The sequence below is a fragment of the Rhinoderma darwinii genome, chromosome 12, assembly GCF_050947455.1.
Source record: "Rhinoderma darwinii isolate aRhiDar2 chromosome 12, aRhiDar2.hap1, whole genome shotgun sequence".
Classification (NCBI taxonomy): domain Eukaryota; kingdom Metazoa; phylum Chordata; class Amphibia; order Anura; family Rhinodermatidae; genus Rhinoderma; species Rhinoderma darwinii.
Genome location: NC_134698.1, coordinates 70,896,616 through 70,912,189, shown reverse-complemented (window position 1 = coordinate 70,912,189; position 15,574 = coordinate 70,896,616). Strand labels below are relative to the sequence as shown.

The window sequence follows — 15,574 nt, the reverse complement described above, 5'->3', positions numbered from 1 at the left end:
GGTGGCCATGAGATGGATGGCGGATAGGGCTCCGACAGTAGCGCAATGGCGTAAATTGGTCAATGACATGCTTACATTTGAGAAAATAGTGTATAAACACCGGGGGAAACCGGCTAAATTTGATCTGATCTGGGAAGGTTGGTGCTCATCGAATCTCACTCACTGTACAGTCCAAGGGCTATCAGCCGCTCTGGCACAAGCTGGGGGTGAGAGCAGGTAAAAGAATCGGGAGGAGGACACGTCCAGGCGCTTCGATATATGACGTACGAGATGATTGGGGCGTTATGGCAGAATATTGAAATGGGGGCGTATTCCTATTTTCATGATGTACTGTAATAAAAGTCGGGTTGGATTGACTTGATCACCCTGTATTATGTATATGTGGTCTGCGAACCATGGGTTAATATCATGGATACCTGCGAGTATTCCCTTTGTATATATTGAATCTTCTGACATATGTACTTTTGAGTGTATAATGTTACCCTGATGTATGTGATGGTTTGACTCTGACAGTTACTTTTAATAAAACGAGTTTAAAAAAAAATAAATTTAAGTTATCCCTTAGAAAAAAAAGTAACAAAAAAAAATAGTCCAAAAAAAGTTATTTTGCATAAAATGTTTTATTGCCCCTCCATGAAATAAAAACAAAAAACCTACACATATTGGGTATCTAAATAACCTGAAAAATTAATCTAACGGGTTATTTAGCGCAAAATGTGAACGGGATAAAAATAAGAAACAAGAAAAACTAGGCTGAGAATCGCTTTTTCCTATATTCACGCTGTAAAAATATATTTTTTGTTTCTACCTCCAAACTGAAAATAAAAAGGGGACCATTTCTCCCGCATAAAACAAGGCCTCATACGGCCACGTCAATGAAAAAATAAAAAAGTTACGGCTGCTGAAATGCAGAGGTAAAAACTGAAAAATGGAGCTGGTCATTAAGACGTTTTTCAGGCCCGGTCATTAAAGGGTTAAAATTATCCTAGTTTGCCTTTGTAAATAAAACTTCTGTTTCTTTAGGCTGCATGGCATTCATCTGTGACCAGTGTAATGTGTTGTGATTTAAGAGTTTTCTCGCGTTCACTTAAATTAATTTCTAAACTTTGCTGAAGGCCAAAGGAAATATAAAATAGTTTGCATTGAATTGAGCGCTGGCTGAAACCACATTCAGATTTTGAATTCCACTTATTGCCAATTTCTCACCATAAACTGCATTTCTGGCCAGTTGTATTGTCCTCAGTGTGTGCATTGTAGAAGTCGTTCTGTACGTTGCTCAAAATTTCTTGGGAATGCAGACGTTGTTGTCTTCCCCCAAGGAAAGTTTTTCCATTAACCCCTTAGTGTCTAAGCCTGTTTTGGCCTTCAGGACCAGCCCCATTTTTGCAAATCTGACATGTGTCACTTTATGTGGTAATAACTCCAGAATGCTTTTACCTATCCAAGCGATTCTGGGATTGTTTTCTCGTGACATATTGTACTTTATGATACTGAAAAAATGTTGTCATTAAATTCAATATTTATTTGTAAGAAACGCCAAGATTTAGAGAAAATTAGCAAAAATTAGCATTTTTCTAAATTTTAATGTATTTACTTGTAAAACAGATAGTAATACCACACAAAATACATACTAGTTTATATTTCCCATATGTCTACTTTATGTTTGCGTCATTTTTTGAACATTCTTTTATTTTTCTAGGACGTTACGAGGCTTAGAACTTTAGCAGCAATTTCTCACATTTTCAAGAAAATTTCAAAAGGCTATTTTTTCAGGGACCAGTTCAGTTCTGAAATGGCTTTGAGGGCCTTATATATTAGAAAGTCACCATAAATCACCCCATTTTGAAAACGGCACCCATCAAAGTATTCAAAACAGCATTCACAAAGTATTTTAGCCCTTTAGGCGTTTCACAGGAATTAAAGCAAAGTAGAGGTGAAATTTACAAATTTCATTTTTTTTCTTCAAAAATTCATTTGTAATAAATTTTTTCTGTACCACAGAAGGTTTTACCCAAGAAATGCAACTCAATATTTATTGCCCAGATTCTGCAGTTTTTAGAAATACCCCACATGTGGCCCTAGCGCGGTCATGGACTGAAACACCGGCCTCAGAAGCAAAGGAGCACCTAGTGGATTTTGGGCCTCTATTTTATTAGAATATATTTTAGGTACCATGTCAGGTGTGAGGAGGCCTTGTGCTGCCAAAACAGTGGAAACACCCCAAAAGTGACCCCATTTTGGAAACTATACCCCTCAAGGAATTTATCTATGGGTATAGTTAGCATTTTGAACCCACAGTTTTTTTGCTAAATTTATTTGAATTCGTATGTGAAGATGAAAATCTACTTTTTTTTCTGAAAAAAGGTAGCCATTTTTAATTTTTACAAGGAATAAAGGAGAAAAAGCGCCCCAACATTTGTAAAACAATTTCTCCTGATTACGTAAATACCCCATATGTGGTAATAAACTACTGTTTGGACCCACACCGGGGCTTAGAAGGGAAGGAGCGCTATTTGGCTTTTGGAGCTCAAATTTAGCTGGAATGTTTTTGGGTGTCATGTCGAATTTGCAAAGCCCCTGAGAGACCGAAACAGTGGAAGCCCCCCAAAAGTAACCCCATTTGGGAAACTACACCACTTAAGGTATCTAGGGGTATAGTGAGCATTTAGGCCCCACACGTCTTTTGCAGAATTTATTAGAATTAGGCCGTGAAAATTAATATCAACATTATTTCCACTAAAATGTTGAATTTTTTCAATTTCACAAAGGATAAACGAGAAAATGCACCCCAACGTTTGTAAAGCAATTTCTCCCGAGTACAGCAATACCCCACGTGTGGTCATAAATGGTTTTTCATTAGAAAGTAATTAACCCTTTACGAACTGATTCATGTTTTGCTTTTTAGTTTTTCCTCCCCGCTTTCCAAGAGCCACTACTTTTTATTTTTCTGTCAATAGAGCGGTGTGGGGGCTTATTTTTTGCGGGACGAGCTGTAGTTTTTATTGGTACCATTTTTTGGTACGATGCCATATCGGTGGACATAAACGGCTGTTTGGGCACGCTGTAGGGCTCAGAAGGGAGGGACGCCATTTGGCTTTTGGAGCGCATATTTTGCTTGGTAGTAGCTCTGGCGTTTTGCTGGTATTTCAGTTTATAATGTTGGGGCACATGTAGGCTGAGCAGAGTACATCAGGGGCATAATAAGAGGGTATAATAATGGTTGTAAATAAATAATAACCCACAGATATGTGGCCAGTGTCGCACTGATAAATGGTGCCCGATCTTATCCACTTTTGGAACACTCTGTACATTTTGCATCGCCATAATCTGGGAGCCGGAACTTTTTTTATTTTTTCACCACCGGAGCCGTGTGAGGGCTTATTTGTTGCGGGACAATCTGTAATTTTCATTGGTACCATTTTGGGGTACATGCGATTTTGTTGATCACTTTTTATTCAATTTTTCGGCAAGCAAGGTGACCAAAAACCATCGATTTCTGACAATGATTTTTATTTATTTTTGACGGCGTTTACCCTGGGCTATAAATGACTATTATACTTTATTCTGCGTGTCGGTACCATTACGGCGATACCATATGTATATAGGGTTTTTTATGTTTTGCAGCGTTTGAGCAATAAAATAACTTATTTAGAAAATAAATGTATTTTCTGTGTCACCATATTCTGAGAGCCATAACTTTTTTATTTTTCAGTCAAAAAAGCTGTGTAAGGGCTTGTTTTTTGCGGGACGGGTTGTAGTTTGTATCGGTACAATTTTGGCGTACATGCGACTTTTTGATCACTTTTTATTACATATTTTGTGAGGGGTGGTGACCAAAAAATAGTGATTCTGGCATTGTTTTTCGTTTTTTTTTTTTGCGTGGTTCACTGTGCGGGAAAAATAATATTATAGTTTTATAGTTGGGGTCGTTACGAACGCGGTGATACCAAATATGTGTACTTTTTTTTTACGTGTTCATTTTTTTTCCTATAATGAAAGACTTATTATAGGAAAAAAAGCAGTTCTTGTTTATATCACTTATAACTTTTATTTTTACACTTTTTTTAAAACATTTTTATTCTTTTTTTTACTTTTTTCACTTGTCCCACTAGGGGACACTTAGATTTGCAGCTCTGATCGCTGCTGGAATACATTACACTACACACGTAGTGAATCACTGGAATAATGATAGAGCTTTATAAAATATAACTTTTACTTCATATTGTTTAAAATAATGTGCAAAACATACACACAGGACAAATTTAAAGGCTAAAATTGTGCTCTCTTTTGTGAGAGAAAACTGACATTCTGTACGTTTTGTGCAGAGTAAATGCAAAGCTCCAAATATTACTGCATAAAGGAGGAGGTTTTTTCAAAGGTATATTTTGGGGTAATCCACCCCCCTACCCATTCTATAGTGTGTCCAAGTCCATCTTGATCCTGTAGCTGGGGACTGGGAAACCTCCTATTTTCCTTTTATATGTGTCCAGGCAGATAATGCTGTTCTCCCGACGCGTTTCCTTGTGGCCAAGATTCTTCAGGGGAGTTTAGGCCAATTAGCCTCTATGGTCAGAGGCTTTGGAGCAAGAAAAAAGATAAATCCTATGCAGTGGCAAAGAAAGTTAAGTGCATCTGTTCCCACGATGCTGGGATAAACGCCTGTCACGGCGTGTAACGTCCTCCCTCACATGTGTAAGGAGTCCTCTATTTATCTCAGGAGATCCTCCCCACCCCTATGACGTATCTGTGGGTGTGTTCATGAGTAGCAACTGTAGCGATGTCAACAAAGGAAAAAACCTTCCAAAAGAAGGCAGATATCCATGTCTGCATGAGCAGCACATAGCTCCTCCCACCAGGGCCGACAGCCAATGAGTTAGTGTGTCCTGTCACAGCTGGTGATTCGCTTTATTTGCAGCTGAGCCGGCCGTCTGTGAACAGGAGCATAAAGAATGCCTGTCTACACGTGATGAAATCCATTGGAATGTAAGACCAGGAGGGAGGGAGGGGATAAGATGTGTTCTAAAGTCTCCTACGGTGTTTAGTTAATATCAGTAAATGTTTTATACTGCCTATTAAACCGAGATTAATGGACTACATCAAAGGGGCCCATTTCTTTATTTCAATGGGTTTTAAATTTTATTTTATTGGATATTTTTTAGCAGTATTTACCAGTCTATTATTCTCATATAGAAGGTAATGAACTCTCATTGCAAACCTGTCTATTAAAAAAATGGAAAAATCTTGCTAGCAAAGGAAGTAAAGTTATCATCCAGTTGTTGATAATTGTATTTATGGCTCCCATGTCACATATGAGAACAAAAAGGAGTTATATATGTATAATAAATTTTTAGCAATGGATCTAAAACTATAAATATTATTTTTATTTTTATTTTTCATTATGAAAACCTAGTCTTCAGTGGGATTTATATGAAGCAACAGTAATTGATTTGTTCGTTTAGTCCATATGGAATTACGGAACCCATTCTAAATATCCACTTAGACTCCCTTTGGAGGACCACTTTATCTATGTCTCCTCCCCTTGGTGATGGATGGATAAGCTCCATAGCTATAAATTTGAGGCATTTTGCATCTCCCCCATGTTTTAGATGTACATGTCTGGCTACTGGTTTATCCCTATCGTTCGCAATGTCCCCTAGGTGTTCCAAAACCCTCTTTTTAAATTCCCTGGTAGTTTTGCCTATATAATCCATGGGACAGCTACAGGTGATTTTGTACACTACATTTTTGGAACTACAATTAATGAAGTCTCTGATTTTATAGTTTTTGCCAGTGTATGAGCTTGTAAATTCTTTCGTGTTTGATACTGCAGGGCAGGCTTTGCAATGTCCGCATTTATAACACCCATTTATCTTTGCATGATCTAACCAACAGAGACCCTTTTGGGAGTTTTTTTTTTTTTTTTTTGTGTAATGTGTTCTAACTGTCATTGTGACGTGACAGTCACACTGACAGGAAGCCTACGACGACCACCCTCGGGGTGGTCCTCATAGGCTTCTGTACATGGCAACCCGGAAGCCATTGTCTGGCGTCCGGTTGCCATGGGTACCATCGCCAGCCCCCGTGATTTCACATGGGGGCTGCCGATCGGCGCTAAAGACCTTAATTGTGGCGTTCAAAATCGAGCGCCGCAATTAAGGGGTTAACTGCCGATATCAGCGGCGACAGGCCGCTGATCGGCAACGGGGAGAGCAGGGCTGACACCCTGCACAGTTAACCGCCGCTGCGGTGTAGCGCCGCGCGGCGGTTAACTGTCAAAGCACTGCCGTAACTGTACGTCAAGGTGCGCGAACTTACTGCTCACCATGACGTACAGTTACGTCATGGTGCGTTAAGGGGTTAATTTAGTCTTAATTCAATATTGTGTAACTGTGTTCTTCTATAGTTTACTCCTCTTCACACAAGCCTGTTTGTACAACTATGGAAGTGCAATCATCCGAGCACTCATACTGGCTCTACATGTCTGTAGTCTGGATGTTTCTAGTGCAGGGGTGGCCAAGGCTACAAGTGTCAGCCACGACCGCGTCGGCCACGGAGGCCGCCACTACCTCATCGGCCACAGACGTGCCCGTGCCAAACGAAGATGCAACCTGTTTTTTAAATCAGGATTTTTTTTTAGGTCCTGTAAAACTTAACATCAAATTGGCTGATTAAAGAACTTTCACTGTATGTATACACACTACTGGTTGTTATATATACCTCTGAGCACTTAGGGGCTACAATATTTTATTAAAAAAATTAAGTGTTTGGTTCACCCCGCGGAAAGCCTGGTCTTTTAATCCTTTCATGATGACGTTTCTGCAGCATGTGCATGAATTTCGGCAACCAATCTGCTGAGTGTGAATCTTTCCTTAGGGGTGTTTAGTACAAGGCAGTCTTCTCACTTTACGGTCGTATCACGCTTTTCACTAAAACTGCGATTAGACTGCACATGCAAAGTCTAAGGCCCCATGCACACGGCCGTGCCCACAATCACGGACCGCGAATGCGGGCACGGCCGGCCGCCGACTGCCACCTGCATTTTCCGGCCGTGCTCCCATACAAAGTATGGGAGCACGGCCCGCAAAATGCAAAAGAACGGACATGTTACATAATTTTCGGAACATTTCTATGGCACGGACACCCATCCGTAGCGATACGGAAAGGTGTCCGCGTTCAATGGAAGTGAATGGGTCCCTTTTTGCGGACCGCAATTGGTGTCCGCAAAAACTGAGGTTTTTTACGATTGTGTGCATGGGGCCTAACTGGGGTAATTGTGTTTTTGTTTTTGTTTTTTGCAGCTGTACGGATAGAAACCTGCTCATTGTTCACTCTCTGACTATAATAAGATATATTTTTTTACATTAAGGTAATTTTGATGTCTGCCACCATAAACTGCAGAGAATTTGCTGACTATTTTGCAGTGCCAATCCATAATAGATTGGTCCCTGCGTATGTCTTCAAGGTGGAAGGGAAACCATATGATGTTGAAGTGTTTTATCTGGATGACTTAAAGCATATTCCCAATATTAAGGTATGTATTAAACTAATATTGGTTGTTTCTTTTGTTTTTTTTCCTCTATTTTAAGACTTGATGTTTAACCCCTTTAGTGACCAGCCTATTTTAGGCCTTAAAGGGGTTGTCAGAGATTAAATGACTGTGTTATTGCTTGTAATTTATAAATGTAAATACATTTGTAATATACTTACTTTTTCCAAAGTGGCCCCGTGTCCAGATCCTGCCGTGGGGTACTTGACGGGTGACGTCACTCTCTGCTCTGGCCGCTGTGTTCATCTTCAATTATTTTCCTGCTATACGACATGTCACTTGTGACGTGCCGTGTATGGGCTGTTCTGTTGTAACGCACATGCGCAGCCCCTGCTGTTATCTTGAGAACAGCCGGGACCGCGAGAACAGCATTGATAGCGCATGCGCGTTATGCGCTGTGCAGGAGAACAGCCCATACACGCCACGTCACAAGTGACGTGTCGTATACCCGACAAAGTATTAAAGATCAACACAGTGGCAGAGCCAGTGCAGAGAGTGACGTCACCCGTCAAGTACCCCCACGGCAGTATCTGGAAATGGGGCCACTTTGGAAAATTTAAGTATATTACAAATGTATTTACATTTATAAATTACAAACATTAACACAAAGTCATTTCATCTCGGACAACCCCTTTAATGACCAAGCTGTTTTTTTACGTTTTTCCATAGTCTCCTTTAAAGCGCTCTAACTGTTTTTTAATCTTTGCGTCGATATAGCTATATAAGGTCTTCCTTTTTTTTTTTTTTTTTTTTTTTTTTACATGGAATTTATTATTTAACTTTTTTTTGGGGGGGGGGGGGGGTTAGAAAAAAAGCCACAGCAATTTCGCCGCACTTTTTTGCGTCCTAAATTTACGCCGTTTACCGTGTGGTATAAATAACTTTATTCAGCAGGTTGTTTTGTGGATATAGTGTATTTGGACTTTGCAAAGGCATTTGACACTGTCCCTCATAGACGTCTAATGGGTAAATTAAGGACTATAGGTTTAGAAAGTATCGTTTGTAATTGGGTTGAGAATTGGCTCAAGAACCGTATCCAGAGGGTTGTGGTCAATGATTCCTACTCTGAATGGTCCCCAGTTATAAGTGGTGACCCCAGGGTTCAGTGCTGGGACCACTATTATTCAACTTATTTATTAATGATATAGAGGATGGGATTAATAGCACTATTTCTATTTTTGCAGATGACACCAAGCTATGTAATAATGTTCAGACTATGGAAGATGTTTGTGAATTGCCGGCAGATTTAAACAAACTAAGTGTTTGGGCATCCACTTGGCAGATGAAGTTTAATGTAGATAAATGTAAAGTTATGCATCTGGGTACCAACAACCTGCATGCATCATATGTCCTAGGGGGCGCTACACTGGCGGATTCACTTGTTGAGAAGGATCTGGGTGTATTTGTAGATCATAAACTCAATAACAGCATGCAGTGTCAATCAGCTGCTTCAAAGGCCAGCAGGATATTGTCGTGTATTAAAAGAGGCATGGACTCACGGGACAGGGATGTAATATTACCACTTTACAAAGCATTAGTGAGGCCTCATCTAGAATATGCAGTTCAGTTCTGGGCTCCAGTTCATAGAAAGGAGGAAAAAAATACAAAGAAGAGCAACGAAGCTAATAAGGGGCATGGAGAATCTAAATTATGAGTAAAGATTAAAGGAATTAAACCTATTTAGCCTTGAAAAATTACGACTAAGGGGGGGACATGATTAATTTCTATAAATATATTAATGGCACATACAAAAAAATATGGTAAAATCCTGTTCCATGTAAAACCCCCTCAAAAACAAGGGGGCGCTCCCTCCGTCTCGAGAAAAAAAGGTTCAAGCTGCAGAGGCGACAAGGCTTCTTTACTGTGAGAACTGTGAATCTATGGAATAGCCTACCGCAGGAGCCGTCACAGCAGGGACAGTAGATGGCTTTAAAAAAGGCTTAGATAATTTCCTAGAACAAAAAAATATCAGCTCCTATGTCAATGTGTAGAAATTTTTTACTTCCCTTTTCGCGTCCCTTGGTTGAACTTGATGGACATGTTTTTTTTTTTTCAACCGTACGAACTATGTAACTATGATACCAAATTTATATAGATTAAAATCTCAAAAGCAAATAATTTAGAAAAAAGTGCCTCCATATTTTAAGAGCCGTAATTTTTTATATTTTTCCGCAGATGCAGCTTTATTAGGGCTTTTTTTGCGGGACGACTTGTAGTTTTTATTGGTACCATTTTGAAGTAGATGCGACTTTTTGATCACTTTTTATTACAGGATTTTTAAGGCAGGATTCACAGAAAACCGCTATTTTTTAGTTGTTTTTTTTTTAAATGACATTTTTGACAGCGTTCACCGTGTGGGTTAAATAATGTAAAAACTTTCTAGGTGGGGTCATTATGGCTGCGGCGATACCAAATGTGTAGCTTTTACTGTTTTTTTTGTTTTTTTAATTCATTTCGTAAGTGGAAAAAGTGGGTTTTTTCATTTACATTTTTTTGGGGGAAGCAAACTTCCATCACAGTTACCGCTGATTATCAGACCGACTTCTGCCACACAATTACATTTGACAATTTCATAGTTCAGCCTCAGCTGGACCTCCGCAATAACTGGTGGCGTCTCGCTGTTTGAGGAGCATAGGTAAAAAGAGGTTGCCCCCCTGTTAAGTTATGAAAGTATTATTCTCTAGTGTGCCAAGTGTTTGGAGTTCCAGATGATCCAGCTTAACAAGTGTCCCAATGTCAAAAATTAAATTCATATTAATTAGAATTTGGACCAGTGCACTATATAACTGGCTTAGTACGGTTGCCATGGCAATTGTACTGTTGAGCGTGCAGGAGCGTCTCCACATCCGATGTGTCAGGCAGCAGATCACAAGTGGAGATACGCTTTTACATTTCAAAGCAAAAAAACTAGCGCATGAAGTTTTCTGGTCATTGAATTGATAAAGGGCTGCCCTCTTGACGAATTATGACTGGTCTATTTAGCTAATTAACCCGTTAGTGACCGCCCCATAGTGTTTCTACGTCGGTCACTAACGGGCTTTATTCCAATGCAATAGCCTTTTTACGGCACTGCATCGGAATAAGTAAACAGGGCAGGGAGCTGTCAAATCTCCCTGCTCTAAGCTGCCAGAGGTAGCTGAGGGCTGGGGGCATCCCTGCTCAAACGGGTGAGATCGATATTAGTATCGATCTCACCCGTTTAACCCCTCAGATGCGGCGCTCAATAGCGTGGGTCGCATCTGAGTGGTTTTGGAGAAAGGGAGGGAGCTCCCTCTCATCCCACTGACACCCGGCGATACGATCGCCGAGTGTCTGTGTCTCCGATGGCAGCCGGGGGCCTAATGAAGTCCCCCTGGTCTGCCTGTAGTGAATGCCTGCTAGGTCATGCCTCTTTTTTTAAAAAAAAAAAAAGTTTAATAAAAAGTGAAAAAAAATAATTTAAAACCCACTTTTCCCCCTTACAAACTGCTTTATTATATTAACAAGCAAAATAAAGTAAAAAAAAAGTTACACATGTTTGGTATCACCGCGTCCTTAACGCTCCGAACACTAAACTTATTACATCATTTAACCTGCACAGGGATAGTTGTAAAAAATAAAATAAAAAAACCATGCAAAAATAGTTTTCTTTGAATCAAGCCTTAAAAAAAAAAAAAAAAAAAAGTTCTAAAAAGTGATCAAAAAGTTGCATCTACTCCAAAATGGTACCGATAAAAACTACAAGTCGTCCCGCAAAAAAAAAGCCCTCGTACAACTGCATCGGCGAAAAAAAAGGGTTATGGCTCTTCAAATATGGAGACACAAAAACAAATAATTTAGAAAAAAGTGTGTTCACTGTGTAAAAGTAGTAAAACATACAAAAACTATACAAATTTGGTATCGTTACAATCGCAACAACCCACTAAATAAACTTATTCTGTTATTTATACCACACGTTAAACGGCTTAATTTTAGGACGCAAAAAAGTGTGGCGAAATTGCAGTTAAAAAAAGTTAATAAAAGTTAACCAATAAATTCTATGAACCCCAAAATGGTGCTATTAAAAATTACTTGTCTCGCAAAAAGCAAGACCTTATACAGCTATGTCGACGCAAAAATAAAAAAGTTATAGCTCTTCGAATGAGACGATTGAAAAGCGTAAAAAATGGCTTGGTCATTAAGGTCTAAAATAGGCTGGACATTAAGGGGTTAAAGGGGGTTGTCCAAAAAAAGAAAAACATGGCCACTTTCTTCCCAAAACCGCGCCGTACCTGTCCATGGTTCGTGTATGGTATTGCAGCTCCGCTCCATTGAAGTCAATGGGGCTGAACTGCAATACCAGACACACCCTGTGGTGCTGTGTCTATAGAAACCAGGCATAATTTTGTAATCTTAGACAACCCCTTTAATGAAAGCGGGCTATTTTATCTGGACATGCCTCCATTAATATCAAACTGGGAACTCCTATAGGAATGAATGGAGAGCACGGCTAACTTTCCATTCACTCTATCTGGATGCAGTGGCCGCCTCACCAGGCAGATCAGTGGACCCCCGTTCTGAAGATAGGTTTGGGTCTCACCTGCGGGCATGAAATAAATGTCTATAATTAGGTGTTTATAATTATGATGTAATTAAGTTTGCTTTTTCTAGATGGCGACTCAATTCTTTGATGAACCAGTAATATGTAAAGAAATGTATGAAGTTGCAACATATCTGATACAGTTATTTGAGAATCTGGAAAAGGAGGAGCAGAGGTGAGGGATGTGAGAAATCCACCAGGTTGTCATTTTTCAGAGATTTATAGCAAGACCGGACATTTAGACGTCATAGGTTGACCAATTCCGTATAATTCCAGAACTACGTATGAGGAGAAAACCGCCAACAAAAAGCAGTGATGGGCCATTTGGGGCCCACTGGTGCTTACCATGCAGCCCCTGGCTCACCTTTTCGGTCTGTGTATTGTTCTATTGGCTCTGTTGGAGTATCAAACTTGAAAGTATTTTTTTTAGTGATGTATTTCTCCTTTAATGTCGTTTAAAATCTTCTAGTTCACAGCCTATATTTTAAAATGTATTTTTTAGTATTAATATCACAGATGTACCCATTAAGCTGTGAGCAGTTGGAGGTTGCAGGTCACCGTGCAGCAGCTGTATGTGGCGTCGCAGATCAGCTGCTGCACGTTGAAAGCCTGTTATTTCTAGTATTAAACTGCGAGAAAAACCCCTGTTTTCCATAAAGCCTTCTGCGGCGTATCTAACATTACATAACAGACACGTGTCCCTGTCTGCTGGGCACGCTGGCCAGTGTTCAGTGCCCTTTTCTAAGGGATTAGCGCTAATAAAATTGTATTTCTTTTGTAAAATATTACATTCTTGTCGAAGGGAAGCGATTGTGGTTAATATGGGTTATGTTCGGGAATGGCTACAGTAATGTGTTTGGACATGCTGCTATATTTTGTAGCCTGTGATTCATCTAGTGACAACATAATAACTATTGGCAGGATGCACGTCGTTTAGGCGGTTTGTGTGGGATTTGCCCCCTAACAAAAGTGTATGTATATATTTATGTGTCTATATATTTAGATTTATATTCTATGGTAGAATGGTTATTTTAGAATGCTTCTTTATATATTCTCTATTTTCCTCAGGCAAAATAAGAGCTACCCCAGGACATCCACTGAGCCAAACAGTGTATTGGTGTTTTTGCCAGGTAACTTTATAAAAAAAGACATACATGAGGGCAGGTCTCCTGAATGTAGTGTGAAGCCAGGCTTATACCCAGTCAACTGTGTTAGAGGATCTGCCGGCTCTCCTGACATGCCTGTTTAGGAAATACTTGCTTTCCCCATGGAAAAACAATTCTGGAGCATCTTTTCTTAGAACGCTGCGTTTTGCCATTTCTTTGTTATTCCTCCTGGGAGTTTATAAATGGCAATGGAGTGTAAGGGTATGTGCACACACACTAATTACGTCCGTAATTGACGGACGTATTTCGGCCGCAAGTACCGGACCGACCACAGTGCAGGGAGCCGGGCTCCTAGTGTCATACTTATGTACGATGCTAGGAGTCCCTGCCTCTCCGTGGAACTACTGTCCCGTACTGTAATCATGTTTTCAGTACGGGACAGTTGTCCTGCAGCGAGGCAGGGACTCCTAGCATCGTACATAAGTATGATGCTAGGAGCCCGGCTCCCTGCACTGTGTTCGGTCCGGGACTTGCGGCCGAAATACGTCCGTCAATTACGGACGTAATTAGTGTGTGTGCACATACCCTTACCATTCTCCTTGTTAAAGGTGTTGTCTCATGAAGATAACCTTTTTCAAGAAGAAACTGGTGGGTCCAGGCTTCCCTCACCCCTGGTGATCAGCTGCTATTGCCGGGGCGAGCTCCAGTATGCCACACACTTCCTGTTCAGCAACCGCTGTAGGGGAAATCTAGCATTACACGTTGGCCATTGACCAAATTCAGAGTGATTTTCTGTAACCGTGCATATGGACAGGTGTTGTCCTGATGAGACATCCTAATAAAGGGGTTGCCCCCTTACACAGTCTGTGACCGTGTCCAATCCCTGTCCGGAGAGATGTCAAATCCTTGCAGTACTGTTGGCACGCCTTCCTAACCAGTATTGGAAGCACATATTGCAGAAATGTCTACCACCTTATTGACACTGACTTTTGCCATATTTTCCATCATTGAGTTACATTCCTATACACCTTTTATTTGTTCCATATCATCTGCATTACAGTTTCTCAAAACCTAAGCAGTGATAACTGTTCTTAGTAGACAAGGGGCGGACGTGATGCAACCTGTGCAGCTGCACAAGGGCCTAGTAGGTGAGGAAGCCCACGGTCACCTTAAAGCAACCTCCTTCCATCTGTTAGATGTAAATGGCTGAGATAATGAATTTTATGGCAAAAATTTACTGATGGATTGTTAGAGAGACCTAAGTGGGTGGTTTATAATGAGATATTGGAGAGCAAGGGGCCTATACACTGTTATTGCAAAAGGGCCCTCTGCTGTCTCTGCCCCCCTGGAGTAGCCAATGTATTTTCATATTTTTTTGGCGAGAACCTCATTGTAGTTGAATTTCCCCTGGGCTAGGGCTACCTGATCCCTTCTGCCATCCATGACTGGGTGCAACAGTATAGGGTAGGGAGCAACGAGCATGGTGGTTGTTCACTTGCATATTTGTCTCAGGACAGCGAGAAGTAGTGGGGGATAAATGGAGTGAATGGAATAAATGGAGCGGCGGGTCTTGCATGCTCACTGTCGCTCCATCCATTCTCTATGGCACTGTCTGAGATAGCCGAACTCTGTACTCCGCTATCTCCGGCAGTCCCATAGACAGTGAATGCGCGATCTGCCGTTCCATTCATTATTTGGTGGTGGTCCAAGTGGTCGGGCCCCCACGATCAGCATGTTACCTGTCCTGTGGTCGGGGGATAGCATTTAATTTTGGGACAACCACTAATCCTGTTGCAGAGAAGTAGCCTGGTCATTTTAAATATAATTTTCTACAAGTAAATCTTAAGCTTTTTATTGCTCAGTCTATTGAATTGTAAAAAGATTGTTCAGCCCCTGGGCAAATTCTACCTTAATAGATGTGAACAAATCCCACAGGCCACCCAGTAATGGAGCCTGGAGGTGTATGGCTGACACTTGAGCGTCATTTCTGTAGCTCTTGTTAATGTAACTCCTCGCGCTCCAAGCTTTGTATGACCGGGTTATAGTGTTGATCCCTGGCTAACTAGTGAACTGTGATTACCCAGTAAACGTAACTAATATTTCTTATAATAAAAAAGCATATTATTCTAAAAAGTCATTGAATCCCCTCTACCATGTTATTCATCCTCGGCTGCTAAAAACTGATCTAATTGAAAGTGTTACATGTGTTTTTAGCGAGCTACAAAAATGACTAACGCCTTGTCACAGTGTAAAAATGACATTTTGCTTTGGTACTCCACTCATCCTGCGATGACGCCCGAGAGAAAGAACAAGGTTCCTGACCAGTTTTATTGGGCGTGTTTATGGGTGCATTGAGTCGTAGTC

General features: G+C 40.6%; 1 protein-coding gene across 2 annotated transcripts in view; it reads left to right on the top strand.

The window, feature by feature from the left end:
• TDRD9 (tudor domain containing 9) overlaps nt 1-15,574 on the top strand; it is a 113,709-nt gene that overhangs the window by 47,406 nt on the left and 50,729 nt on the right. For both annotated transcript variants that reach the window (XM_075843871.1, XM_075843872.1), the window contains exons 7-9: nt 7,367-7,531; nt 12,176-12,279; nt 13,173-13,234. In XM_075843871.1, coding sequence (XP_075699986.1) covers nt 7,367-7,531; nt 12,176-12,279; nt 13,173-13,234 — 331 coding nt within the window. The remainder of the gene's footprint in view (nt 1-7,366; nt 7,532-12,175; nt 12,280-13,172; nt 13,235-15,574) is intronic.